The following is a 27,676-nucleotide window of genomic DNA, read 5'->3' as shown; positions in this document are numbered from 1 at the left end:
ATCAGCTATAAATAAAATGTATTTTTGTAATTTCCATGTGTATATATGGTATATTTCTACCAATGGCCAGTTGTTGTAGTCCAAAACCTAAATCAGCTTGCAAAACACTGTGGATGGTGTAAGATTTTATTGACAGATTAACACAGCGCCTAAGTCTATCCAAATAGGTATTCAATGCACTTGAATGAACAAAGAGCCAAAGAAACTCAGCCTTTTCATGCAAATGGTATGAGTCTGATAAAGTCAGCCACATTGTCCCGCCTTATCAATAATATTAATATTTCATCAGTGCAATGATAGCAACCCAGTACTTTGTCTACTTGGTAAATGCCTGGATATCCTGTATGTGAAAATGAAGTTTCAAGACCTTAGTGTGATGAAACTAGACACTTCAAAGCCGGTGTCCGAGCTTTGGATGTTCCAGTGACTTACGGAGAATGAGCCTACAGCTAGTAGTGGTGCGGCTCTAGCTTGCTCAGAGGACGGAGAAACAAATCATTGCGGTCTTTGCAGAACCCCAGGAAGTACTGAGTCAGTCAACTGAGATGACTAAAAATATAGCGTGCTAAATCAGACACACTCGTAAACTAGACACCACAGGTTTAAGAAAAGTATATGGGAGGAAAACCTTAAGCTGAAAAGAAATCAATCTGTTCATGATTTTTCCAGCACCAGGGAGACAGCTGCCATTTTTAGATTTTCTGTGACTGGTAAATTATGTGGTCCCTTCTCTGAAGAGACTCCTGACCTCGTGGAGGGGACAGATGCCTGGACAGCTGATTGTGAGCAAAGACAGATGGGCAGAAGTGCCTCATGGAAGTGAAAATAGAGTTCTGTGAGAGCCCAGAGGCTCTACGTTCTTCCTGACCTTCCAGATGGTTGAAGAAGCCACGAAGGACCTTGGCAGTCTCGGAGAAGACTTTCTGGAAAAGCAAAGCAACCTGCTTGAGGATTCTAGCCCAAGCCTGCTGATTCATGATTCAACTTGCTTTCCATTTCACCACGCTGCCTGCACGCTTGTCTGTGACACGTTTCTTGAACTGTGCTAGGAAGTTTAAACAGTAGACCAGGGTCAGATGAGGGACGCCCTATATTCTCGTGAAGAGAAAAGATGACTGGATATGTAGAGGACTTCAGATAAAGTGTATAGAGGACGATGCGTTTGTGGCATAATAAACATTTTTCAGAACTTGTTTTGATGTGAGTTTTCTGCATTCCTGAAAAGAAATGCATTTTGGCTTTTTCCAGAGAGTCATCAAGGAAATGGTGTTCTCCTCAACTGCTGATGTTCAAGACTACAGGGGTGCATTCCTCAGTGCCATGGATCCAAACGAGCAGGGAGGGAGGCCATGACCACGTGTCATGTGGGGGCCACAGATTCTTTGCTCTGCCTTAGGGAAGGCTGCCCCATGTGCAGAAGCCTGGAAGTCTGTCGTGTGCCCAGGTACCTAGGATCTGAGATGGCAGTGATCACCTACAGCACCAGAAGTGCTCTCTTTCAGGGTGTGCTGTGGGCTTACTGTTGTGTCCCACCCCCATTCATATGTTGAAATCCTAACCCCAACATGATGGTATTAGGAGGTGGGGCCTGGGGGGGGTAGTTCAGTTATCAGGGTGGAGTCCTCATGAATGGGATTAGTGCCCTCATAAAAGGGATCCCAGAGAGCCTACTGCCTTCTTTTTTTGCCACATGAGGCTACAGTAGGAAGTCAACAGTCTTGCAGCTCTGAAAAGGGTTCTCACCAGACCCCAATCCCACTGGCACCCTGATCTTGTAGGTCTGGGCTCCAAAAGTACGAGAAATAAATTTCTGTTGTTTAAAGGTCACCCAGTCTGTGGTACTTCGTTATGGCAGCCTGGGCCAACTGAGACCGGGTGGATTATGTTAAGAATCAATTCTCTGGTCCCAGAGATTATATTGTTTATTTGCTAATTTAAAAATTCAGCTGAAAGGTGTGTCTTTTCTTAGTAGTCTTGATGGAAGAATGGATAGGAAATTGTTAGATTTTTAACTTAAAAAAAAATCAGAGTACAGATGGAGGAAGATAGGAATTTAAATACCTAACTAAAAAGAAGTGTTTCTCTAACTGGCAGAAATTAGAGAAACGGATCAAAAAGTTAAACACTGATTGTAGAAAAATAAGCTTTTTTCTACATGAGACACCTTTTTCTACTCAGGCACTCAATGTTTAATGAATACAGTAACAAATTCTATTTCTAAGGTCTGAAAACATAATTTAAACTTAATCTCTTCCTTCTACCACACACCAGAAAATAGTTTGGACCTTGCTTACAAAATACAGCCAAACACTTTTAGGGCAATAGAGTAATTTAGCTTGGAGCAGTAATTGACTTGGGTCCAAGTGGTAGAAATTAAATTCTCCCCTGCAGTCCAGCCTTAAAGGTATTCTAGTCAAAGACCTTTGCAAGGACTAGAAACCTATTCAGACTAGCTCTAAAGTGTGGGGGGGTGATGGAGAGAATACAGGGCCATTTCACAGACACTAACCACAGCACCCATACAGGAAAGGGCTGGAGACAGCCAACTCATTGTTTTCTCTCGCATCCTCTCTCCATATAGACTTTCCTCTGTTTCTCTCTGCATGTCAGCTCAGTTCTCTTGCTTACCTTGGCCTCCTAGCATTCTCTGTTTTCTCATTATTGTATATGTAGCTGAAAATCCATCCCAAGACCCACTCCACACCACTTTGTCTTTCCTGTACCCATTCCTCTCTGACTACTGTCTCTGCGCCCAAATCTTGAGAGTCTGGTTGGTCTAGCTCATCCGCCTTACGGATGAGCCAGCCACCCTTGGGTCACGTGCCTCTCCGTTCAGCTGTCACCAAGGAGGCAGAGTCATGTAAGACCAGCATAGCCCCCTGGACTGACCCATCTGGTAAGAGCCTTTGTTGGGGGCTGGTACACAGAGGAGGAGCATAAGTGGACAGAACCTTCAAAACGAAGAAAGGTCCTCAGGACTGGAATTGACAGGCACTCTTAGAATACCACGCAGCCGGTGAGCAGCCCCCGTGGACACTGCCACAGAGCAGAGAGGTCATCCTTGACCTTTCCATCATGTGGGAATGCACCCATTTGAAACCTTGGGGGACAGGCCAGCGCTGCCCCAACCACGGGTCATCCCCAACTACTGATCCTGGGTCTGAGAGCAATTTCTGGTCAAGGCCCAAGAAGCCCCACACCTTGCTCAGCAGACAGTAAATACTTGTAAGTTGAATTGCATGATCTTAGCTCAGGTGCTGTGAATGTAGCTCATGGCCACCCACTTGCATGGATGAGGAAGCTGATGAGCCTCTCTGTAGAGCCTTTTGAAACAAAATTAGTTTTGAATTGGTATTATTGTGGCTCTGCCCTTCTGAATATAATAAGTTAGTGTCCTGAGAATTGGAAGATCTCTTGATTTCTTAAGGTGAATGATTACAGAATAGAATCCTATCCTATGGTAAGTGCTAAAAGGGAGGGGGCTTCTGGGAAGGAATATTCAGGAAATGGAATGAATAGTGCCAGAAACAAATTCTTTTAGACAATGTTAAGTTGCTTAATTATGCATGTTTCACAGATAGGGGAATTTGTGATGTGGCGGAATTTGTCTCCAGAGGTCAACCCCATACTTCAGTGAAAACCATTATATAATGAATTCTAGAAATTGATTATTTTCATTCTCTGACCTTGGCCAGACTTTTATAAATTACAGGAGGCTGTCAGTGTATTTTACATAAATTAACTGTGACCTCCCCTGATTTCCCCCATCTCTTCCTTATGTCTAACTTCACCCCCACCTACAAACAGAGAGAAAGTTTATACCAAACAGAATCAGAGTATCATTCTCTGGTCTGGAAATTTTGAAAAAGGCATAAAGAGTCAAGGCTTTAGACAACTCCCTTTAAACCGTTCTCCGACTCCTCATCTGTGAAACGAGCACAACAGCATCTGCGCTTCTACCCATCCATGGTGGGCGTGAGGAGCACGGGGCAGATTGTATACGAAAGGCTTTGAAAAGTATGTTTGAAGGTATCCTTATTGAAGCACTAGCTTCAGTCTTTTCTAATGAAATATTTTAGCTCTTTCCATCCACTAAACTAATTTGTCACATATTCTATAAAATTTTTTAAAACCTCCATAAAGTAAAAAAATGAAGATGTTCCTAAGTTTGGAACTGCCCCCAAAGCCAGCCTCATCCTTGCTGTATTGTGTCGTTGCTGTTGTTGAACAATTTGGGGGCCACGCGAGCACGTCTATGTGCGCTGTCACTCCGAGTGGAAAACCCAGACTCACACTCCCCCTCCACCCCCACCAACTGCATCACACACATGTTAGGCGTTAGGCAAAGACAAGTACTGAACAGCAGCTCAGTTGTTGCTGTCGACACTTAATGCTTGACTTTCTAATTAGCTTCCTACATCCGTGGCCTCTGCCGGGAACAGAGTGTTCATATGCTGTTAGAATTTTTTATTATAAAATAAAAAGCAAAGGATTTCATACCCCAAAACCTGCCTGCTTCTCATTCTGCCTCCCTCATATGGTGAGATGGAGTCCCCTTCACAGCCCAACCACACAGCAGTACCTGCTATGAGCTATCAAAGCTCCGTGGGACCCCTTGTGGTGTCAGAAGCCATCCCAGCCTGAGGCATGAGCTCATGAACCAAGAAGAACTTCTCCCTGGCCATCCACAGGCCCCAAGGGAGCAGTTCCAGCCTACTCATGATTGTGTCCTTGGAGCAGATGGTGTCCCAGGGCAGAATAAGCCAATATCTGGTCATAGGCCCTTCTTGGGGTACAATGAAGTCCCATCCAGGTCAGTGGCTCCCAAAGGGTCCAGGATGACATGGGTCACGGACATAAACTTCCAAGGCCACCTACTTCCCCTGCCTTTGCTAGTCCCAGCAATCATGTCTGCCTTATGTTCAGCCCTATTGGTGTGTTATATCCACGCTCTGCCCTCTGACGTAAGCCGAGTGGACAGGAGACCCATCTGACACAGGAACCAGCTACGAAAGAATGTAACTCAGCCCATGGGACTAAGCCAACTGCATTCTCTCTGTAAGAAACACCAAGACACAGAATCTATTGGCAAGAGATGTTGAAACTGACCGGTCAAGACTCAAAGGCCATGATGGACTATAGGCAAAGCAAAGGTCTCAGAGAACAGAATACTGAGTAAAAAGAAGCCTGGAGGCCAAGAAGACTTAGAGTATAGGTAAAAAAGTTTATCTCCTGTAATGAAAATAGACAAATAAAAACCAACTCTGAATGTTTCAGGGGAGTCCACGTGTCCTAGTGAGGAGCCACAACCCTGAGCTTTTGGGCTCCACTGAGATTTGGGCAGCTTGGACTGTAAGCATGTTGTTTCTCACAGGAGCCCCATCTGCTGAAGCTCTCCACCAGTATTCATTCAGATGTACTCAGATGCCGAAGGAGCAACTTTTACTCCCCTCTCTGCCTCTCTGTAAAGAGGACTCACAGATGCACAAAAAGTACTCCCCAGAGCCACCGTCCTGCTGCAGCAATGAGGAATAGACTTGGAGCTTCCACAAGATTCTGGCGTGCTCTCCAAGGTGGAGAGTAGGACCAAGGTGCCCCTTTGCCTTTTCTTTCCTCCTGGATCCTGGCTGCTCTTAACCTTCAGGGCAAATGAAATGATCAAGCAAAGGGAAGTAATGGTGCCTACTTCAGTCCCAGGAATGGCAGACAGACACAGACCCACGGAGCTAGAACAGACACATGGCAATCCCTAGCCTTTCCTTGCTGGGGTCCTCCTCAGAAAGAGGAGAGCAAATTTATTCCAAAGGACCATCTCCAGACTTCTTTAAGTCACTGTCATGGCACCCAACTCATGAGCTCTGCTGGCCCCTGGAAGCCAGAAAGAACGCACCTAGGAAGGAATGTGGAGCCAAGTAATGAGTTGTCAGTAGCCAATTACCTGTAAAATGTACACAGATAGTTGGTGGGAGACATAATTGCTCTGAGTCTCCCTGTGATCTCTAGGAGGTATGGTTATGGCAAATACTAGTCCGCACACTTGGGCACTTCATTTTAACAAAATTTCAGTGTTCACATTTATGCATGGACAAACTCGTATTTAAAGAGAGGCCATGTGACTCCTCAGAACTGAAATAAAGTTTCACAATAGTTTCATTGCCAACCCCTCCTCCCAACCAAAGAGCTCTGGCAAACTCTTGAAAGGAAAGGTACTCCAGGCTCCCTGGTCTCTGAAATGGGCTATATGAGCTTGCTCTAGATCTGATGGGCCTTTACTGAACACACAGAGAGTTTGCTTTTGTCCTTGGTGCCCACTCCATCACCCAGCTCCTCAGTCCTGGTGGCTAAAGCCTTTGGGAGACCCAGAGGGACCGTGGGAGCCCCATCCCTTGAAGCCACATCTCCAGTAATGCCAACACAGCCTAATGAAAAATCAGGCTACCACCCAGATGTCTTGCTTATGGGACATTTGGAAACAGCTGGATTTGGGACGTAAGGTCTACGAGTAAGCCAGACGTTGGATTACGTTATTCACGCTTCACCCTACTCTGCTAGGATTCATGATGGCAAAGCCAAAATCTGTTGGCCTCCTCCTGGAGTAGTCCCTTTCCTAGGTCAAGTTGGGTAGCATCGAGAGAAAGGGCCTGGAAAGTCTTCAGACTGTGAAAACAAAGGACTGCCAAATTGCACAGATTAATTCATATATTGACATTCAGGTGCTTTGGAAACCAAAAGTTGGCTTCTTTTTAATTTAAGATTATGTCTCCAAAACTGGTAGGTCCCAAACTAGCCTTCGGTGCATGGGGGACCCATTCTTCAGAATGAGTCCAGGTGAAAAAACCAAAGGCCGAGACCAGAAATTAGATGCCACAAGTGAGCAGAAACGAGGGCTTAAGGAGGGCCACTGGGCTGCCTTTCCGACAGGGGCATGTATTATGGGCACACTTTTATCCTGTGGATCATTAACCTTTCATTTAACTGGAACTGTAGGGGAAGCACTGATAGAACCTTCCACAGAGTCACCCATTCAGTCCCTTGTTGGCTGAGCGAACATTTCCTGAGAACCTACTATGCACCAGACTCCGGCTAAGTGATGAGGATTCACCTGGGAGCAGGACAGAGTGCCCGCCCCTCACGGAGCTCACGGTCAAGGAAGATTGATCCCTGAGACAGAGCCCAACATATGAAGAACCATCGTTCATTTGGTGGATTTTCTACCTCATTAGAGGTAGGCAAATTAAAATCCAAACGCAACCACATGAAAACCAAAGTCCCCATCTTTCTGGAAACATTTATGATTAGAGAGGACAGACTGCAGGGCTATCTTCTAATGATGATACACAGTTTTCCTTATCCATGACCTTAAACTAGTTAGTAAGGTGCCTACAATATCCCCCTGGAGACTGAGAGCAAATTGCTAAATGCCAAGAATCAACAAATGTTATAAACCCAAATTTTAGAGCTGTCACCATCAAAGGAAATCAGGAGCCCAAATTGTCAGAAAAGGAATAACCAGTTTGGGGACTCTACTATGCAATCCAGATGAAAATTTCAGGAGCCATATATTTTACAAATGAAACCACAGTACACCGAACACTCTCATTTCGCATTGTTCATATCAATAAAGTGCCGTTCAGAATGCCCTGGATTATTAACAAATGGGTTTTGGTTTTTGTTCAACCTCTGAAATATAGTGCTCTATGGAGCAAATCTCAATAGACGAGCCAGGTAGAGCTTTGCGATGAAACCCTTTCTTTGCTGCATTTGTCTGTTGAGCTTAGTTGAAATTATGTTTGTTTTTTCTTGGCAAATTTGCATATGAAATAAAGCACGCTGTCCTACTGTAATTTTCTTTCTAAGGTGTTAGTAGATGTCTCTTCTCTTAATATTTCTTTCTCCATTCCCCATGAGGAAAAGATTTTACAAGCATTTGCAAATTCTCAGAATATTAGAAATCACCATGTGATGGAAGGATATATCTTGGTATTTTTGAAATTATAGGACCCCAGCCTCTTTGAGTTGGAAGAGAATTCAGTGGGGAAATTATCCAGCTTTGTACCCTGCAATCAACACAGTATAAACCTCATGCCCTGTATGCAGGACATTGGCTTACCCCATCAAAGTGTAAGCAGAATTAGGGCTTCTGTGAGGCAGGTATTCAAAAGGAGAGCAGGAGGGGAATGAACAGGAGGTGGGAGGGAGATGGAGAGTGTTAAATATGACTTGATATTTAGGGCAAAAAAAGTAATGTAGTTACCACGGGGTGGAAGTGGGAGAATTGTCTTGATTTTGAATTACACAGGGAGTAAGAGGACAGAAAATCTTTTTTAAAGGTTTTACTCTTGCTCAGAATCTATACCATACCCATTGTTATCACATGGGTAAAGGGATCCCCATTTTAGGACTTATAATCATCCAGACCTGGCTTTGAACCTCACTTTCACCTCATTCTAGTTTTTGAACAAGTCATGTCCCCTCTCTGAGCCTTGTCTGTGAAATGAAGCTAAGATCTAGTCCCTGACGTGACTGCAGTGGTTGGAGAGAATGCCTGGCTTACCTCTGCATGGTACTCTATAAGCATGATGGATTGTTGGTATTTATTTGCCTCCTTGAATACTTCTAGCATCAGGGAACTCATTATCAATTGCCCATTGATCACCCAGAAGGGGTGACCCTTATGCTCAGCCCCTTCTAGCCACCCACTATAAACAAACTCTCTTTTCAAAAGCCCAGGACACCCATAAGTCCCCAGAACAGAGGCGAGCTCAGGACACCCGGGCAGGTAGCAGTGCTGTGAAAGGAAATGCCCTTCACCACCTGACCAAGCCGGAGAACTCCCACAGGTTCCACATGTCCTTTGGATGACAGCCCCACCATGCCCCGGAGTCAGTCTTCAGAACAGTCAAAAGACTCAACTCATCCCAGGCTTTTGACCCTAGTCCCATCAAGCAAGTCCCTGAAAAACACCTGGACTTGGTGTATTTAAAGGTCTGGCAGCAAGGACAGTTAGCTCTGTAAGAAGGACGGGAGACTCACTACCGGAACCAAACAGTAAGCCTGTGGAAAAGGAGACCGCCCACATAATTGCTCAGGCACCGTGTTGTTCAAGTGAAGCTCTCCTGTGCTGAAATCAGGAGAAACCTTGCCTGTTCCTGCTTGAGAGTCCACAGTTTGGGTGGTTAGGCTATTAGCTCACACAAAGGTCCTTGACAGCAGCTGGCTGAGGTGGGCAGAAGGGGAAGAGGGAAAATATCATAGTTTGAAACCAGTTACCAAAAAATGAGCTGAAGGTTTAAGTGATTGGGTTCTGGAGCAGCTTGGCCACGTCCTACTTGTCTTGGCAGCTCTGTAAGTGGTGGGAAGGACATCCTTCCTCATGGGTTGGGCCTGGAAATATTAGTAAGACTCAGGGTGTACAGTGCTGAGCGCAGAGCCTGGCACAGAGGAGTCCATCAGTAACTGGTGGCTGATAGTTGGTACTGGTAGGTGGGGCATTATAGTGGGGGTGGGAAGAAGCCCTAAGAGTGTCTTGAAACCCCATCAGCCTCTCTTGTGCTCAGACCCCAAGACAACATTTCCATTGCTAGAACTGGCCACATCAGAGCATATTGCTCTCTCCCTAAAACAGACTATAAAATTACACCAGTCCTTGAAATGCACCAAAAATAAATGGTCTGTTCGGGATGGATGGAGAAGGGTGCAGTGAAAGTTCAGGTTTGCTCACTGTCCTCTTTCCCGTGCAGAGACTCACACAACCTCCTTCTACAAGAGGGCTGCTCATGCACACAACCGCACGCGCGAGGACACGCGCACACACGCATACCTGGTGTGTGAGCACGCATACACACATGTACGTGTACATGGCGCATGCGCACACACGCATACAAGCTCACACAGAGAACCTTGGTCAAGTGGGGCTGTCCTCATTGTCCTGCGACTCCTTCCACATCACCCAGAGGCTTACACAGAGGAAGGAACTGCCACCTGGAGGTGGTGGGTAGGCTCCACCGCTGACCAGCTCTGTCCCCTATAGGCGTCACCGCTCTGAGCTTTGGTTTCCTCATTATAAAGAGATGCCACTTTCACCCACTCCCCGTCAGTTAACTCTGAAAACAAAGTCTGCGTGAAACCCCTGATTTTCCCAACTCAACACGATCCAATCAGTTAAAGGGGAAACTGTGTCTGTGACCTCTGTCTAGACCTGAATGGTCCAATACAGCAGCCACAAATCCAGCTTAAACTGAAATATAATAATTAAAATGAAACAAAATTTAAAATTCAGTTCCTCAGTTGCACTACACATGCCAAATCTCAATGGCCACATGTGGCTAACGGCTTCCATGTTAAACAGCACAGATTTAGAACATTTCTACCACTGCAGAAAGTTCTACTAGACAACATAGATCTAGACCATCCACCCATTCATGGATAACAATAATAACAGATAATAGGCAAATAGCAGTCCACAGATAAATATCTTTATTTTTATATATTTATGTTTGATTCTTTTTATATGTAAGTAGGTATAAATGTATGTACTTATGGACTGTTTATCTGCCTATTTATCTATTGTCATCCATTAATGGTTGGACAAGTAGATAAATGACAGGAGAGAGAGGAATAACTGAGAATACAATGTAAACGATGCTATAGACTGACATGTGCCACCCCCACCCCAAAACCATAGGTCAAAGCCTTAATCCCCAACATGCTGGTATTTGGGGATAGAGGCCTGTGGGAGGTAATTAGGTTTAGATGAGGTCATGAGAGTGGGGTCCTCAAGAGGGGAAAATTGTGCCTATAAGAAGAGGAGGAGACACTGGAGCTCTCTCTGTGAACTGCAAGCCAGGAAGAGAGCTCATCAGAAACAGGAATGGGCCTGCACCTTGACCTTGGACTTCCCAGCCTGCAGAACTGTGAGAAGTAAATGTCTGTTGTTTAAGCCCCCAGTCTGTGAAATGTTGGCATCACTGCCCAAGTAGACCCACACAAACAATAAATATCAGTGAGTTCAGTCCGGCTTCAGGTTATTCATGTGAACCTGACTTTCATCTTCAAACTGGTTCTGAAGAGATCCTCCACCCCTTTCACCCCATACCCGGCACCCCGTCCCTGTGGGAGTAAAATGGGGCTCTCCACAGGCAGCCCCCTGCAGCCTCAGGGAAAGGACCCAGGCTGCACCTGTGTTTATTTTTGCAGTGAACCCCGCCAATGGCCACAATGTGTCCTCCTCCCTCCAGGTTTCCAAACTGGATTTTCTCCTGGATAACAATGAACAAGCTGATAAATGCACTTCTGGATATGAGAGGACTGGAAAGGGAAGGGGGGGGGGGATCTGTTCCATCCCACTTCCAAGTTCAGGCTGCCCCCTAGTGGATCCCCCCAACAATCATGACCAGAAACCCTGATGTGAAACGTGGCCAGAAAACCCTACCAAGCCAAGTGATGGTGTCAGGTCCTGAGCTGAGCGGTTTTACGCACATTATCTCAGTAATTTTGAAACAACCCCAGGCACAGGGAATTGCCATGTACATTTTCCCAATGAGAAGAGGCTCAGAGAAATTAAGCACCTGCTTCATTGAAAGGAGGCTTGGATGAATAAATGAACGAACGAGTGAGTACAATGAACACAGGCTTAATTTATGGGCAGTGTTTTCAGAGTGATGGATGCGCTGCATTCAAATAAACTCTGAGATGAGATAAATAGCCCTGGGTGAATGGATAGATGGGCTCACTGACAGGTCCTCCTCCCTCGAGAGGAATACTCCTTCCGGTCCCGCTGAATCATCCAGGGACTGTTTGACCTTGACTGCCCTGTCTCTCCACTCTCCTAGTGGACCAACCTTCCATGACCTACCTCCAAGCCAGCCATCCTCCTCCCCCACCCTCCCTCTTCCCTGAGGAACTGTGATAGGAAATTGCTCACCAGGAGCGGTCCTGTGAACCAGGAGCCCATCGTGGTTCCTGTGAGTCACTGAGGAGTGAAGTTAGGAGGATGCCACGAAGGAGAGGCAGGAGGGCGAGGCAGGAGGGCGAGGCAGGAGGGCAGGGCAGGAGCATGGAGCCGGAGATAAGAGGGCGGCTGCTGGATTGGCAGGAGGCCCAGGAGGGGACAGGCAGCATCTTGGAAGGCAGCGGCTCCTCCATTCTGAGTGCCTCTGAGGGGGCTGCTGGCACAGGACACCAGCCACCGCCTCTGGGACATGGAGAGAGAAGGACGCGAAGTCTGGGGGCGGAGGGCCAGTCATATTTTCTCTCCAAGCACTGGTGGCTGGCGTGGAGCTGGCAGCACCCTCATTCCTTTCCTCCTAAAGGCCTGGATGTCTTTTTATTTTATTTATTTATTTTTTAAACATTTTTCTTATGTTTGTTTCTATTGCTTGTAATCAGAGAACCTTCCTGGTAGCCCTCTTGTTATTTAAGTAAGCTGTTTAAGGGGCCCTCTGTTTCCCCACAACCAAAAGAAACCCAGCCCCCTGATATATTTCCCAGATTCCCCTCTAGTAGCACTTCCACGCCCTGGGGTAGACAGACGGAAGCGCTGGCTGGTGACCACAGCCCTCCCTTGGGGGACCCACCTGCAGAGGGGCTCAGCCCTCGGCTTTGCTGCAGATGATGCCGCTTGGGAGAAATGCGGTTGGCCCTCTCCAGAAAAGACTCAAACCTCCTCCCAAACTACCTCCAGGCCCCACTCACCTCCTTATCACTTCTTGTAGGATTGATCCCTGGGGGAGGACTGAGCCCTTGGGGCCCTGCAAGCTCGAAGTTTCTCCCTCCCTGCAGGCAGGCCTCCTTCCAGGTCACAGCCCACAGCCACCTCCACTCCTTGCACCTATAGCCCAACAGTGAGACCAGAAAATAATAATAATGACTCCCAACTGGGGCAGTCTCACATCTGTCATCTTATTTCTTGTCTTCCACCCAACCATCCTGTGAGAGCAGTATCTCCATTTTACAGATGAGGATACAGGCTCAGAGAGGTTAGGTGACTTTCTCAAGGTCACATGTCTGGAGACAGAATCATTGGTTGAAAATGCCAGTGAGCCATGAGGCGCCCAGTGGTGTTCACCTCCAGGGAAAGCTTTGAAGCTGTGATTGGATCTCTCTTCTGTTCTGAGAAACCAGGTTCCTGCAGGTGCTGGGTCCTGCCTGACTCCTTTGGCCATAGAGTGGGGTCCAAATTACCTGCATTAAGCAGAAGGAGGTTTTCCCATTTCACTTGAATTTTCTATTTCTCTCAGGACTAACAGATCTGTGGATGAAAGGGATGTGATATAAATAGCTACTTTCACGCTTAATCAAGTTTCGTGTTCCATCTTGCTCAAAACGGTTCCCACTGGAGAGGAGGGACTTCCGTCTCCCACCTGCAGGCTGTTATCTCTGTACTCCCTTATGCCCTAATTACCCGAAAGTAGAAGTCACAAATCTGATTGGCCAGGGTCCAGAACGTTCCTTTGGCACCATATTACCAGTGGGCAGGCTTACTACATCTTAAAAGTCAGTCCCCATGTGCTCAATGAAAGCCTATTTATTTCAAGGTAAAGCCTGCCTTGGGGGTAGGACTGATCAGGGTTTTTCCTGCCTCCTCAACGTCTACAGCTGAGTGGGCAAATGGGGCCAGAGGAAGAAAGGGGCCTCATTTATACCTTCAACCCAACTTCAAATGCTTCAAAGTAGCTTTCTCTTTAGCTCAGTTATGAACAAAGTGGCATTCTTATTTCTCATTTAATTGGTGGTGTGCTAGTAAATGTTTAACACCCAACTCTTTGGGGGAGTGGAGGTGGGCAGGAACAAACATGATTTGTACATTCGCCAATTTCCGTGGTGTAAAAACTCTCACGATGGTCAATATCCTATGCCAATGTGACATTCTTAGGAAGTAATACACGTTAGTACACTATTAGATAGTATTTCCACCAACTATAGCGGTGTCATGGACATCACCTCAAGAACACAGGGAAATGTAAAATGAAACAAAATAGGCTGTGATGGATTTTGAGTATTCTTTAACTTAGTTGTAAATACAGTCTAATTGTGAGTTGACACAGTTTAATTTTTAATAATGGCTGTATTTAACAACCAGCTGACAAAACTCCAGAATTTTAGCAGTTGGTGCTCACGAGCTATTCAAGCTGGCTCGAGCATGTAAAGCCTTCAGCTATTATTCTTCGAATATGTTCTTCTCTCAATCAGGACTCCTATCATTTTCATCTGCCAACATCCTTTTCTTTGGCAAACAGTCTCTTCCATTTTGTGCTGGGGGAAGCTCTCTTCCCTCATTCCCTAAAACATGCCAAGAGTAGTGCCTATCCCACTAGGTGATGATGAGATTGTTTATATCAATCGTCTTCCTCTGCGCCTTCAGAGGTGGCCAATCTTGTGCACATGGGGGGTTCAAATGGGGGTAAGGTTAGGGGTTAGCAGGAGGCCAGAGCTACTGGGACTGGAGAGGGAATGGGAAACAGGCCCCCACTGGATGTACCGCCCTTGGTTTTCCCCACCCTCATTAAAATTCTCTAGCCCCTCTCACTGGCCTTGCCAGCCAGAAGTTTCTCAGAGTGAAGGAGGGAGCTTCTCCAACAGCAGTCAGCCCCAGGGGCAATAGGATAGGAATTGAGCCCCACATGGGGCTCTCTGCTCAACAGGGAGCCTACTTCCTCCTCTCTCTCTGCCTGCCTCTCTGCCTACTTGTGATCTCTGTCAAATAAATAAATAAAACCTTAAATTAAAAAAAATCAATATTTAAAAAAAAAGGGGGGGGGAGATCTGCCTTTTTCCTGGGGAGGGGAGACGGGCCTGGAATCCCTGACCAGGATGAGAGGACTGCTATGGGTAGAGCAGAGGTTACAAACTCTACCGGACTGTCCAGCCTTTATTTTATTTGGTCCGAATTGTGTTCTGGAAATATCTGAATTCATCGCTAAGATTTAGAAAGCAGGAGCTGTGATCTGGCAGCGTGTTACCCTCCTGGCTGGGCAACAAGCAGTGGGAAGTCAGGGTCAGCTGCTCCACACCCCCCCACCCCGCCTCTACCCCCACCCCCACCTCCTCCGCGCCTCCACCCCCTCAGGTTCCCCAGTTAGCCACTCTCCACCTGGCTTCCTGTACCCCTTTCGCAGTTTCCAGCTGGGTCTTGCAGGCATGCGCATTTGCGTCCTCAAGCACACAGGTTGCTGCACAAACGTTGGGGCAAGGGTCTGCAACTTACCGGAGTTCCGGGCACCCATTCCCCATCTATCGGCATCTGCATGCTCACCACGGACGGAACCTCCTGTGATTGCAGAGGAACCGTCGTCTCTGCTTCCACATAACTCCGATCCTTCCACTGTAAAGTAGGTCCCACCTCTCTTGTCCACTCGAGGACATCATTCCACCCAGGACTCATCGACAGCATCACTTTTTCTCCCTCTGCCCGACCACAAACAAGCAGTAATTTCTCCCTTAATAAAGACCTCTCAACCCCGCTTGCCCTGCCAGTTATTGCCCTAAGAGGCCGCTAACCGCCTCTCAAGAGTCTTCTCCACCCTCGGTCTCCAATTCACCTCCACCCCCTTCTCTTAAAAGCGACTCTGGTCAGGCGTTAAATCCCCCTCACTGAGCTAAAACTACTCTTTACAAGGTCACCGACACTAAGGCCTCCTCGTCAGCTCGAGGAGGGCGTCTCAGGCACGTGGTGCCGGGCGATCGGTGCTATGGGTCAGAGCTGACCACGCCCCCTCCCAAACACCGCCTCCCGCTGCAATTCTAAGACGCCGGATTCGCTCCTTTCAGTTCTCTTTTGCAGGAAGCCCAAATGTCACAAATTCTTTGGCTAGGATCTACCGTGGCTGCAGGCAGAATGAGGGCACGGGGGAGTCCAGATGCCAAGCGTCAAAATGTTACACTGTTTCCTAAAATACTTCCTTCTTTATTCGTGTGCTTGTGTTGCAGAGCTCTTGCTCCTTCTGGCCAGAGAGACAGCACCTGGCGGCAGGGGTGGTGGCCGTGGTGGGTACCCCGCAGGCCATAGACACCTCTGACCCATCAAGGGGGAAAGAGCGGCGGGGCCTGGGCCACACTGGGCGGCACCACTGCTTCTGGCTTAGCTGTATTGTGATGAAGCCTCCTACTTGCTTTCCATGCTTCCTGCCTTAGTCTATTCTCACCTTAGCAGCCCAGGTCAGATGCGATCACTCACTGAAAACCCTCTAACTACTCCATACTCCACTTGGAGTAGAACCCAGAGTCCCATGTTTGCAGAGTCCCACTGGGAAGGACCCTCTGCACTCAGCCCTACCATGCTCCCCTCACTCCTCCTGCTCCAGCCACCTGGGTTCTTGCGGGCCTCAAACACCCCGTATGCTTCCACCTTCAACCTTTGCCCTGGCCCCCCTGTGCCTGGAACGTTCCCCCAGCTGTCACATCTCAACTTCCTCCACACCTTGTTTACATGTTACCTCTTCCAGAAATCATATTTGAAACGCCACCTCGCTTTCCTCTGACCCCTCCTGAGCAACCTTGCCCTACTGTTTTTGTTTACCCCTTGGCAGGTCATCAGTGATATTGTATTTTGATCTACTTACTTGTGTTTATTGTCTAGGTCTCTCCCACTCCCAATTCTGAATCTCGGAGGGCACATAACAAGCCCTTCATATTTCTTGAATATGTGATTTTCTAGGAAGGACCATAGCTTTGATCAGATTATCAGAGTTTTTTGGGCCCAAAAACTATTAAACAAAACACTTCCCAGGTCTAAAGCTGTTTGAGAACAAACCGTTTGTTTCAGGCTTTAAAGAACATTTCTGAGCAGGGAAACAGCAAACCAAATACATATTTCCCTTGGGTTTTCCCAATTCCTTTCACGTGGCAGTGTTGGGTGTCCCCTCCTATGGTCTCAGCAGCTTCCAGACCCTGTGAGAGACCTTCCCCAGCAGCAGCACAGAGAGGAGACAGACCATGAGATTTACCCCACAAGTGGGCACTGTATGTGGAGCACATGCTGGGAGCAGTGAGAACAGCAGTAAATACAGAACAGAAAATAACGATCTTTGAAATGACAACAAACGGGACACATTATCTAAGCACTAACACCTAAGGAGGTGGCTGCCCAGGCTCTGGTGGGCAGCTCCTCAGGAGAGAGAGGCCGACTTCTTTCCAGGCTGCCTTGTCTTCAGTCCTTGTAACTTTTCATCTTTCAGTGCCTTCAAGAATTTATCTGCAGGAGAACAAAACAAACACAGCTGTAGTAAAGATAAGGGCTTTTCTAACACTTCCAAAGTAAGCTTCTGGGAAGCAATTGTGTGTTCCCTGCATGAACCCAAAACCCAACATGGGTAGGAAAAATACCCTAACAGACAAAACATGTTTAAGTGAAGAATATGTAGTAAAGAAATCCAGGACTTAGACAAGCCTGTCTTCTAGGAATTCTTTCCATGGCTGTGGGGAAAAGGACCTTACAGGGGATGCCTGATGAGTTGGGGACGATTCTCATGGTCACATTAACCTGAACATTTAGGTAATTTCATACTCTCCTTCCCTGTATGGCAGGGGAGCCAATTTAACCTGTTGTTTTTGTTTTGTTTTGTTTTACAATAGTGGGGATGGTCTTTCTAGAGCAATATCCCCTCCTCCATTGGTATACTATAAGCCTTAGTCAGAACAGGTCATGGGAAGACAAAGTCTGCAGAACAGCTTATGGCTACTGAATATTCCACAGTGTGATAGGTCCTTATGGGAGTAGAATCAGACTTGACTTTACCCTCCAATGGGAAGGATCAGTTAGCTTGCAAGCTAGAGGAATCCTACCCATATCGCACACCTGGTCTGTCCTGGTCCAGATCCCTAAGACTTTAAACCTTCAGTCAGAGGGCAGAGCTCAGGACCCTGGTGAGACAGCTTCCAGGATCAAGGCCAGGGTTCACAGGGAGGTTTCCTTTCAGCACTGAGAAGTGGAAGGCCCCAAAGCCCCTAGATGATCTGTCCTTGGGCTTCCTGGGTCTTGCACAATTCCCATCTACAGACCTAGGTTGGAGTGTCTTACCTACAGACACACCAACTGACATTTGCTTCCACCTCCTCCCATTCAGGACCAAAGTTGAAAATAAATACTAAAGCTCAGGTCTGTAGAGGTAGGGTGTGTGTGTGGTGGGTGATGGTAATATTACTACCACGGTGGGGGTGGGGGGGGTCACGGTGTAAAAGTTTAAAGTGCAGGATGGGGGCTGTGGTGGTTTGAGTTCTAGGTTTAGAGGCTCATAATTCAGATTACCAAACAGGCTCAGGATGGAAGGAGGGTGGAGTTTGGGCCAAAAGTGTTCATGAAATCCTGACTGTGATGAGGGAAGACATCGGTTGAAATCCAGGATGGGGGCGTCGGGGCGCCGGGAGGTGTGGCTGGGTGCTGGAGGAGTTGATCTGGGATCTGGGATTCCTGGGGGCTGGAGTTTGGGCCGGAGGCCACACTGCAGGGGAGAGGTTTAGGAAGGCTTGGAGCCAAGGAGGGAGCCAAGGAGCGAGCCAAGGCGGGCTAAGAGGGGACTCGAGCAAGGTCACGCACAGCGCTGAGAGTCGAAGCCGTCCCCAGTGATGGTGAGCAGCTCCAGCTCCTTAATTCGGATCTCCAGCTCGCACAATTCCTCGGGGTGGGAGGCGGAGGCGACCCGGGGGGTCGTGGGGCCGGGGGCCAGTGGCGAGGCAGCCACCTCGGGCCCCGGCGGTGGCGAATAGAAGAAGCGCAGAGGCTCGTAGGGGATGGAGGCCAGGCCGGAGGGCCAGGGCGGAGGCCAGGGACGCTCGCTGGGAGGCCCCAGGCCCGGTGGCGGCGGCGGCGGGGGCGCCGGAACCTGGGGTGCCTGGGGCAGGGGCCGCCCCGCCACCGCCCCGCCCGCCGCCGCCCCGCCCGCCTTCAGCGGCACGAAGAGCTTCTTCCAGATGTTGAAGTCGCTGAGAGGGGACGAGGAGATGCCACGATCGTAGAGGGAAGGGAAGTAGAGGGGCGGGGCCGGCCGCTGGCTCATGGTAGGGCTCTGGCTGCCGCGCCGCCCCTTCGGCATCTTTTGAATGGGAGGCTGCGTGGGAGGAACCCCGCGCCGGGAGACGCGCGCCTCAGCCGGGAGTCGCGGGGATTCTGAGGTTCTACAGGCCACGCCCCGACGGAGCGCGGCCCCGCCCTTTCGCCCAGCCCCGCCCCGAACGGGCGGAGTTCTAAGGTCCGGCCTGCCACGCCCCAGAACGTGCCCCGCCCACTGACGGCTGGCTGAGTCCTTGCTGTGGGAGAGGATGGGGAGAGCGGGAGGTCTGGGAGTCTTGCAGGCGCGCTCTCGTCCGCCCTATCCGCACCCCTGGTTTTCCGCTACGCTCGGCGATCGCCCCACATCCGCTGTCCTCCAGCCTCCGATCCGGTCCCTCCCCTCGACTGTTCCCAACGCCTCTACATTTCCACAGGCCTCGCTCCTCTGCTGTTGCGCCCCTGGCCCTACCTCCCATCTCACATCTCCCTTCCCAACAGAACCTCAGACAAGAACAGGAAGCAGGGAGCTGGCCAGAACTGCAAAAATACACTTTCCAGTCTTCCTTTCCTTTCGCAGGGAGAAAAATATTTCCTAGAAACCCGCCCCCTGCCACAGCCTTAGCACCTCTCGCTGCAAAGTATCTGGGGAGATGAATTTTCTTCCTCTACAACAGGAGGCAAAGGAGAAGAGGTTGATGGGGATCGGAGGTTAGAGCCAACGCATGTTTCTGCCAAATTTCCCAGTGTTGTGAAAGATTCTAGAGAACGGGACCCTGGTATGAATTTGTAATAGATCTGAAGTAGAATGTCTTCAATGAAATGCAGTTTACTTTAGTTCTTTTCCAGACACATTATTAGGCATTAACAGGAAACAAGCCACCAAAATAATCCTGCTGAACCCACCTCGAATAGCTTACCCATGCTTTAAGAGGAACCTGTACATACTGTCCAAGAGGCTTGTCCTGCTCATTTTACCTGAGTAGCCTGTGTTATTAGCCACAGACTGAGGGGAGGTAAATTTCCTTGAAAGCCTCCCCCTAGTGATTATTGGTGTAAATGGACAAAGGTGGGTGGGGGCTAGCCAAGATCTGAGTCAGTAGGAGCTCCACTGGCAAATGCTGCATATATGCATTGGCTGTATACATATGGTTCATATAGGGGTTTGTGTGTGTGTGTGTGTGTGTGTGTGTGTACATGTATGTATGTGTGTGTGTGTGTAGATGTTAGGAGTGACCTGGACAGTTAGATAGTCAGGACAAGGGTCCCAACAAGGAAATAGGGAGTCAGAACAGCTAAAATAAAACAGCACTGATGGCCTGTTTTGCAGCTTAGAAAGGACCACACTAACATTTTGCTTTGCAGCCTTTGCAGAAATGACTTCTGCAAAACGTCCTTAAATAAGACAATTAACCACAAAGCGTTCGGCAATATCAGAGGCAAGGGACAGTTAAGACACACCCACAGATGTCAGCAAAAGAAGACCATCAGCACAGAGACATTAACCTAATAAGTAGGCAGATATCTGACTAAAGCCCTGGTGGCATGATTCAGCATATCGTGACTGCTTAAGACAGCTCCACGAAGAGCTCATAGAAACCCTTAAACTTAGACACTCTGGGAGTAACCCACTCACGCTCCCCTCCCTCTCTGGGAGCTTAATACTCTTGCTCAATGAACTTTGCTTTGTTGCCCACCACTCTTTGTCTGGTCTACCTCTTCATTCTTCCAAGAGGCATGACCAAGAACCTCAGGCACGAAGGGGACAAAAATTCTGTAACATATACAGCGGAACAGCGGTCACTCAGATGCCCAAGCTGCATATCTTTGAGTAAGTTGCTTGACTTCTAAGAGGGTTTCCTGTAAAATAAAAATAACAGCACCAGGCTACCTCATACAGTTGTTTGTGATGATCTAACAGAAGACAGAATGATGTGTGTGACTTACTTGGAAACTTAGAAACTCTGTCCAAGTGTAAAGAGCAGCTGTCCCCACGGAGGGGCTTGTCTGAAGCTGAGCAGGTTTGTCTTCCCTGTACTTAAGTGCCAGCTCCTTTAGGACAAGAATTCAGCCTATGATGTTGAGCATATAATAGAGCTCAATAAATATTTGAGAACTTTTAAAAAAAGATTTATTTATTTATTTGAGGAGGGGGGAGGGACAGAGTGGGAGGGAGTGTCTCCAACAGACTCTGTGTGGAGCCTGACTTGGGACTCCATCTCATGACCCTGAGATCATGACCTGAGCCAAAACCAAGAGCTGGGTGCTTAACAGACTGCACCCCCCAGGTGTTCCTATTTGAGAACTTTTTTTTTTTAAGATTTTATTTATTTGACAGAGATCACAAGTAGGCAGAGAGGCAGGCAGAGAGAGAGGAGGAAGCAGGCTCCCTGCTGAGCAGAGAGTCCAATGCAGGGCTTGATCTTGGGACCCCGAGATCATGACCTGAGCCGAAGGCAGAGGCTTAACCCACTGAGCCACCCAGGCGTCCCCCTATTTGAGAACTTTTAAAACAGTGTTATGTGTTTGGGGAACTGAGGGGACCAGAATATAGCACACCAAAATATGCCACTTTGGGATACAGATTATTGTAAATTGAAGGCAGCTGAGAAAGACAGACACAGGAGAAGTTCTGTCCTCTCCCTTTCTGCCTAAAAGCAGGGTATAAATTTCCTTTGGTGAGGGTAATATCAATTTCCCTTGGTGAAGGTATCTGCTCCCCACTCCCATACCAGGAAAGAGAGATGATAATTCTCACTGGAGATGTCACTGACTTGAGTCTGAATAAACTAATTTTATTATACAACCCAAATCTTCAATGAGTTTCCCCCATGTATCCACCTTCCCACAATTTATGACTTCTAGAAGACCAACCCTCTTTTTCTTTGTCTTGTCCCTTGTCTACAATTTTATCACCTTTTGTTAGAATGGCTTATCAGCTTTCAAGCCCAAATGTTTCTTTGGGTTTTCACACCTTTTCTGTGAGGCCCCAAGTGCATGCAAAATAAATCTTATCTACTGTTAATCTGTCTTATGTTGGTTTAATCCACATGACCCAGCTACTGAACCTAAGAGGGTAGAGGAAAAGATTTTTTCCTACTTCTATAGAATCACAGTAGTGGTAAGAACCAGAGTTTTGGACTCAGACCTGGGACCAACTCCTGGATCTACTATGTACTGAGCTGTGTGGATGAACCTTTCTGAACCTCAGTTTTTTAATCTGTATAATGAGAATAGCAATGGTACTTCCTCGTTAAATTGGCAAGATTAAAATGAGGCCGTCTAAGTACCTGGCCATAGAACATGCTCAGTGATGTTAACTCTTATTATATATTAAAGAGCCTTAGAAGGGAAAGCGATTTTGCAGTATGTTTTTTAAATGATGTAATCTAATCACATTTTTATTCATATATATCCATTCAAAGAGAAAAAGCTTACAGACTTTTCGCCCTAACTTCAGGGTAATCTGAACAGTGTTTATCCTGGGTGGCCTAATTATAAAACAATCCTGATGTTACAAGTGGTAGATTAAAAGAAAGGCGGTTTCCTCTAACAACTGCACAACGGGAAAATGCTACAATGAGCATGCACTGAGGCAAATCCCAGTGAGGTGAAGTCCTTATGGGGTACTAACAAACCGCAGGGGTTAAGGCAAAACCCTACAAATTTGTTCTGTAAACACGTGTCTGGTAACGTCAAGTTGGTGATGAAAACGGAGAGCAGGCTTACATCTGTTTTTTGTTTGTTTGTTTTTACATCTGTTTTAAATAGAAACTTTCTTTCCCTCCCCGGGCTCAAAAAGCTCTTGCAGCACTTGCCTCGCTACTCAAATTCCCCATTAAGTGCCAACCTGCTGGGGCCGAAGGGATTTGATTTCTGACACCCAAGCTTCCTGCCTGCACTTGGATCCAGCTTCGAGAGACACTCACCCAGGTCCTTCTTCGCAGATACAGGTCTGTTGGAGGACGTGGCTCTAGGTCTGAAAATCAGGTGGGTGGGCACCTGGGTGGCTCAGTGGGTTAAGCCTTTGCATTCGGCTCAGGTCATGATCTCAGGTCCTGAGATCGAGTCCCGCATCGGGCTCTCTGCTCAGCAGGGAGCCTGCTTCCCCCTCTCTCTCTGCCTTCCTCTCTGCCTACTTGTGATTTCTCTGTGTGTCAAATAAATAAATAAAATCTTAAAAAAAAAGAAAGAAAAAGAAAGAAAGAAAGAAAAGAAACCAGGTGGGTTTGCCAAGACTGAACCTCTGAACTGAGCTCAGCTCTCCAGGGCCAGGCCCGGTGGGAAAACCTCAGGTCTCGTCCGCAGGGGAAGGGCCTTTACTGGCACAGAGGAGAGTGGGCCAAAGACAGGCCTGGTGCTCTCTCGAGACTCATCTATCTCCCATCTCAGGAGAAGGGGGTCTGGCATGTTACCCTTAAGACAGGTGACACAGTTGGGTGGGGGTTTTCTCCCAACTCTCTCATGGCGGTTGGGGTTTATAATTTCCCCCGCCCAAGCCTTGTTCAGCCAGGAAGAGCATGGGTTGTTGGTTCCCTCATCATAGCCTGCTGGAGATAAGAAAGCTTCTTCTGGGTTTGCTCCCCTGGGCCTCCCACTGCCCTTCAGCACCTTAGCTCTGCATCTAGACGCACGGCTGGTGGTCTCATCCTGCCCAGGGGCCCAGCCCCTTTATAGGCACATGGTGATTTGCCAAGCCCGTTGTGGCTCCGGATGTCTTTTTGGGACATGTAGTGCTTGTGGCTCGGAGTACAACAGGGTTGCGATGGAGTACATGTGTGTGTCCCCACAAATCTCTATGTTGATATCCTATCCCCAAGAGGAAGGTGTTAGGAGGTGGGGTCTTTGGGAAGTGATGAGCTCATGAGGATGGAGCCCCCATGAAGGGGATTAGTGCCCTTAGAAGAGGCGCCCCGGAGATCTCCTTTGCCCCAACTGCCTCGTGAGGACACTGGAAGAAGATGGATGTCTGTGAACCTGGAAGTGAGTTTTCACCTGACACTGAATATGCTAGAGACTTGATCTTGCACTTTCCACCCTCCAGACCTGTGAGAAATAAATGTCTGTTGCTCAAGGCCCCCAGTCTATGGTATTTTGTTATTGCAGCCAGAATGGAGGCTTGAACCCACGACTCTGTGAGTTGGGGGAGATCATGTCAGCTCTCTGAACTTCCATTTTCTGGTGGATAAAATGAAGACGACATCGATGCCCCAGGTTTGGTGTGTTTGATGAAGATATGAATAAGCAGTACCTGGGACATATAATAGGTGCTCAATAAAGACCAGCTATTGTGATAATACAGTTGTGGGTGGATTCTTTAGTTCACCATTAAGCCCTGGTAAACTGATGAGGAAAATGGAGCAGGGAAGGGGGGATGTCACTTCTAATGTCACTTTTAACCAAACCCACTCTGGATAATTTAGCAAGGCCTAAACTCCGGAAACCACAGCTTGGTTGTCCCGCCAAGGATAGTGATAACAAACTCACCAAGCGAGGCTGCTGCATGTCACGCACTTGTCTTAACTCCATTAATCTTAATGACCAAGCACTAGGTGTTATTATCCCCATTTTCCAGATGAGAAAATAAGGCATGGAAGGTTAAGCACCTCATCTGAGGGCCTGTGGCTGGTTAGCAGCAGAGCTGGCATTCTAAACAGGGGGGTAGACCCCACTGGCACCTCCTCCGGCCTCCCCATGGGCCCCCAGCCCTCAGGGCAGGGTCACAGCCGGGCATCTGGCCCCTGTCCTCTTCCTGGCAGTGGCCTGGCTCTGCTTGGAAGTTGCCTGTACCACAATTCAAGGGGCCAGCTATTCTGGGAACAGCTCTCCTTTATTACTCATCTGAATTAACCATTGTGTTGGTCTGGACCTGGGGGCCAGGCATGCCCACTTGCCTTCACAATGCCTACTACTTATAAAAGTTTCTAGAAAATACAGTTCAGTCCTTATTCTTTTTCCCTGGGTCGACGTGTCCCTCTGTACTTGCAGAGTGAGCAAATTGTTTAATAAACTGGAGCCTGAGAGGCAATTTAGTGGAATGGAGCATACAGGGGCTTGGAAGGTTGACCAGCTCCAACGAGCTGTGCAACCTTGGGTAAAATCGTCGTAGCTAACACTTACTGACCGTTTAGTATTCCGCGTTCTCTTGTCATCCTGACAGCAACACTTAGAGGGTAGGGCTGTCAGAATTTTCTGAGCACAAGCAACAGAAGTTGACACTGAGAATTTACATGGAGGCCTATGAGAGAGGCCGAGGACTTGAAAGCTTGAAGATTAGGTTTAGGAGGAGCAAAAAGCAAGGCAACTTCAGGGTCAGGAAGCAGGGGGATCAATAGCTTGTTCAGTGTGGTCCTCTTTTCAGGTAGGGGTGGCCATGGGACACGGTTCCAACCAGATAGCTGGGAGATTTCTGGGAAAGACTGTACTCTTCTTGATAAGAGTGATAGAAACAACTGAAGCTTTCCCTTGATCTCCTCTTCCTGCCTTAAACTTGGATGGAATGCTGGAACTTCTGCAATCACTTTGTGATCAGGAGGGAAGCCCAGACATTGTTGAGCAGCTGACCTGATGCCAGCCGCTGCTTACCTGCAGACTGTTTATGCAAGGAAATCAGACTCTGTCTGATTAAGCTACTCTAAGTTGGGTTGTCTATTACTTGCAGCCTTCCTATGGGGCTCACACCTTCAGCCACAAACATTTTTTTTCAGTCCTTGCAGAACCCCACCGGAGACTTAAATTCCAGGTGAGAACATGCCCAACTTTTGGCTGGAGGAGGGTAGGCTACTTTTACTAACAATCCCAGCAACACCGCACTTACAGAGTAGAAGGAATTCCCTAAAAGGTGAGTATGCTCCTGCTACCAGAAGGTGGGGGCAACAGAGGCTGGGAGGCTGAAAGTCCACCGTTCCTGAGGATAGGTGCCGTGGTTACAGCTGGTGATGACACAGAGGCTCGGGTGGTGACATAGTAAGTTCAAAGCCTCTGAGCTAGTTGGTCTCAGGCGCCAAGAAACAGACCCTTCTAGGACCATGCTGCAAAGGTACTGCCTTTAAGGAAAGGACTGTCGCAGTAGGATTTTATTGTTAACCCACCTCTTGAAAAAGGGCCAAAGCTACATTATTCACCTCTTATACACATGTTATCTCCATCCCAATCTTTAGTGTGCTTTTACCTGCTCCCCATAGCTCAGGGAGGAGGGTGGTTTAGTTAGCAACTGTCAGTTAACCCTTTTCACTAGTAGATGTCTTGGTGAGGGATATTTGGCTGCAAAGAACAGAAACTTTCTCAAACTAATTCGAGCACCCAAAAAGAACAGAGGGACATATGGTGCAGATGGACCTGACTTTGGGGATAGACAGTCAATACTAGTCATAGTTACGGAGAAAAATTAAGTGAACTTGTACACATAGTGTTTGGCATAGTGCCCAGCACACGGTAAGCCCTCAAGTTGTGACCACGACACTCCAGGGTTGAAAATTCAGTGCCGTCCCATTTTGTCTAGAGCAGTAGAGTTTACGAACTCTCAGTTCCACTTCTGGCATAACACCGTGCCACACCAATGCACGAGAGCTGTTTGCTTTGGAGGAGGGCCACTGCCTCTTATCAGCATTGACATTGTAGGTTGCCTGACATATATAAAACCTGCAGCCAGATTGGGTGGCGTTAGTTGAGCCAGCATGAGTGTGGTCTGTTTATGGGATCGACCTAATGGGGTCGGATAGCTTGCAGAGAGCCAAGGACGGCGAGGATGGGGACAGCACACCCTCAGGGAAGCCGATCGCAGAGATGAAGGTCCTCACTGCACAACATAAGAACTGTGTTTCCCAGTTCAGTGCACCTGCGCCGTGCAGGATCTGTGCTGTCTCCCTATCCCCCTGCCCCCGTTGCCCCTCCTCTCCCAGAGGCTATGGACCTGCATGGCTGCTGGGGAAAAGGAGAGCATCCTTAGCCACAATGGAGCCTCATAGGTACCCAGCTAGAAGTTCTGTGATTATTTACTTTACTCCAAAATAATGTGTGTATAAATAGGAAGCTTTAGTTTCACCAAGAATCTTAGGGTGCACAAACCTGCATTAAGCAATGTGAAAATAAGATGTCTGGTCATTTTCTCCTTATGCCAAAGCCAGTGGAGGGAATGCAACAATGTGTTCACTGGAGATTCTCAGATTTCTTTCATTTAACCACCCCAGACTCTGGACTCTGTGTAACCTGTGTTTTTATTATAGCCCACTTCCTGCCAGACACTTTCCAAATGCAAGACTGCAAGCCTCACTGCTAGGAGCAGGAAGCCAGAGTTCAGAGAGGGTCCAAAAGCTTGTCTAGAGACCTAGCCAATTCGTGGCAGAGACAGGATCAGAACCCGGGTTTCCAACTACAAAATCCACGCCCTCAACTGCTATTATCCTAAAACGAAATAATTACGAGGCAGTGGGCCTTGGAAACAGACTGTGGCAAACCCTGTATTTTGGAATTATGTTTCTAGAAAGGCCTATCTGCAAAAAAAACAAAAACAACAACAACAACAAAAAAAAAAAAACACAAAAAAACAAAAAAAACCCAAAAAACAAAAAAACAAAACAAAAAAAAAAAAAACAAAACCCAACACAACCAAAAAAAAAATAAAAAAAAAAAAAAAAAAAAAAAAAACCCCACCCAAACACAACCAAGAAAGAAAAACGAAAAAAAAAGAAAGGC

At 47.6% G+C, this 27,676-nt stretch overlaps 1 protein-coding gene across 1 annotated transcript; it reads right to left on the bottom strand.

Moving 5' to 3' along the window:
• Positions 1-17,105: 17,105 nt before the first annotated feature.
• Positions 17,106-19,028, bottom strand: LOC111149409 (chromosome unknown C11orf91 homolog). The gene is made up of 2 exons (XM_022506447.1): positions 18,533-19,028; positions 17,106-17,191 (listed from the first exon to the last, which is right to left on the bottom strand). Exons 1-2 carry the CDS (start codon positions 19,026-19,028, stop codon positions 17,106-17,108), a joined length of 582 nt encoding a protein of 193 aa, XP_022362155.1.
• Positions 19,029-27,676: the final 8,648 nt, after the last annotated feature.

This window comes from Enhydra lutris, unplaced genomic scaffold (genome assembly GCF_002288905.1).
Source record: "Enhydra lutris kenyoni isolate GAN:26980312 unplaced genomic scaffold, ASM228890v2 scaffoldscaffold22, whole genome shotgun sequence".
NCBI lineage: Eukaryota > Metazoa > Chordata > Mammalia > Carnivora > Mustelidae > Enhydra > Enhydra lutris.
The sequence above is the reverse complement of the archived record's forward strand: the minus strand, read 5'-3'. Positions and strand labels throughout refer to the sequence as shown.

Bases quoted from the DNA above. Each gene is read 5' to 3' on its own strand.
- LOC111149409 (XM_022506447.1), bottom strand. From the start codon at position 19,028: ATGCCGAAGGGGCGGCGCGGCAGCCAGAGCCCTACCATGAGCCAGCGG. The intron at 17,192-18,532 runs GTGCGTGACCTT...GTTCTCCTGCAG, and splicing joins CGGCTTCGACTCTCAGCGCT to ATAAATTCTTGAAGGCACTG.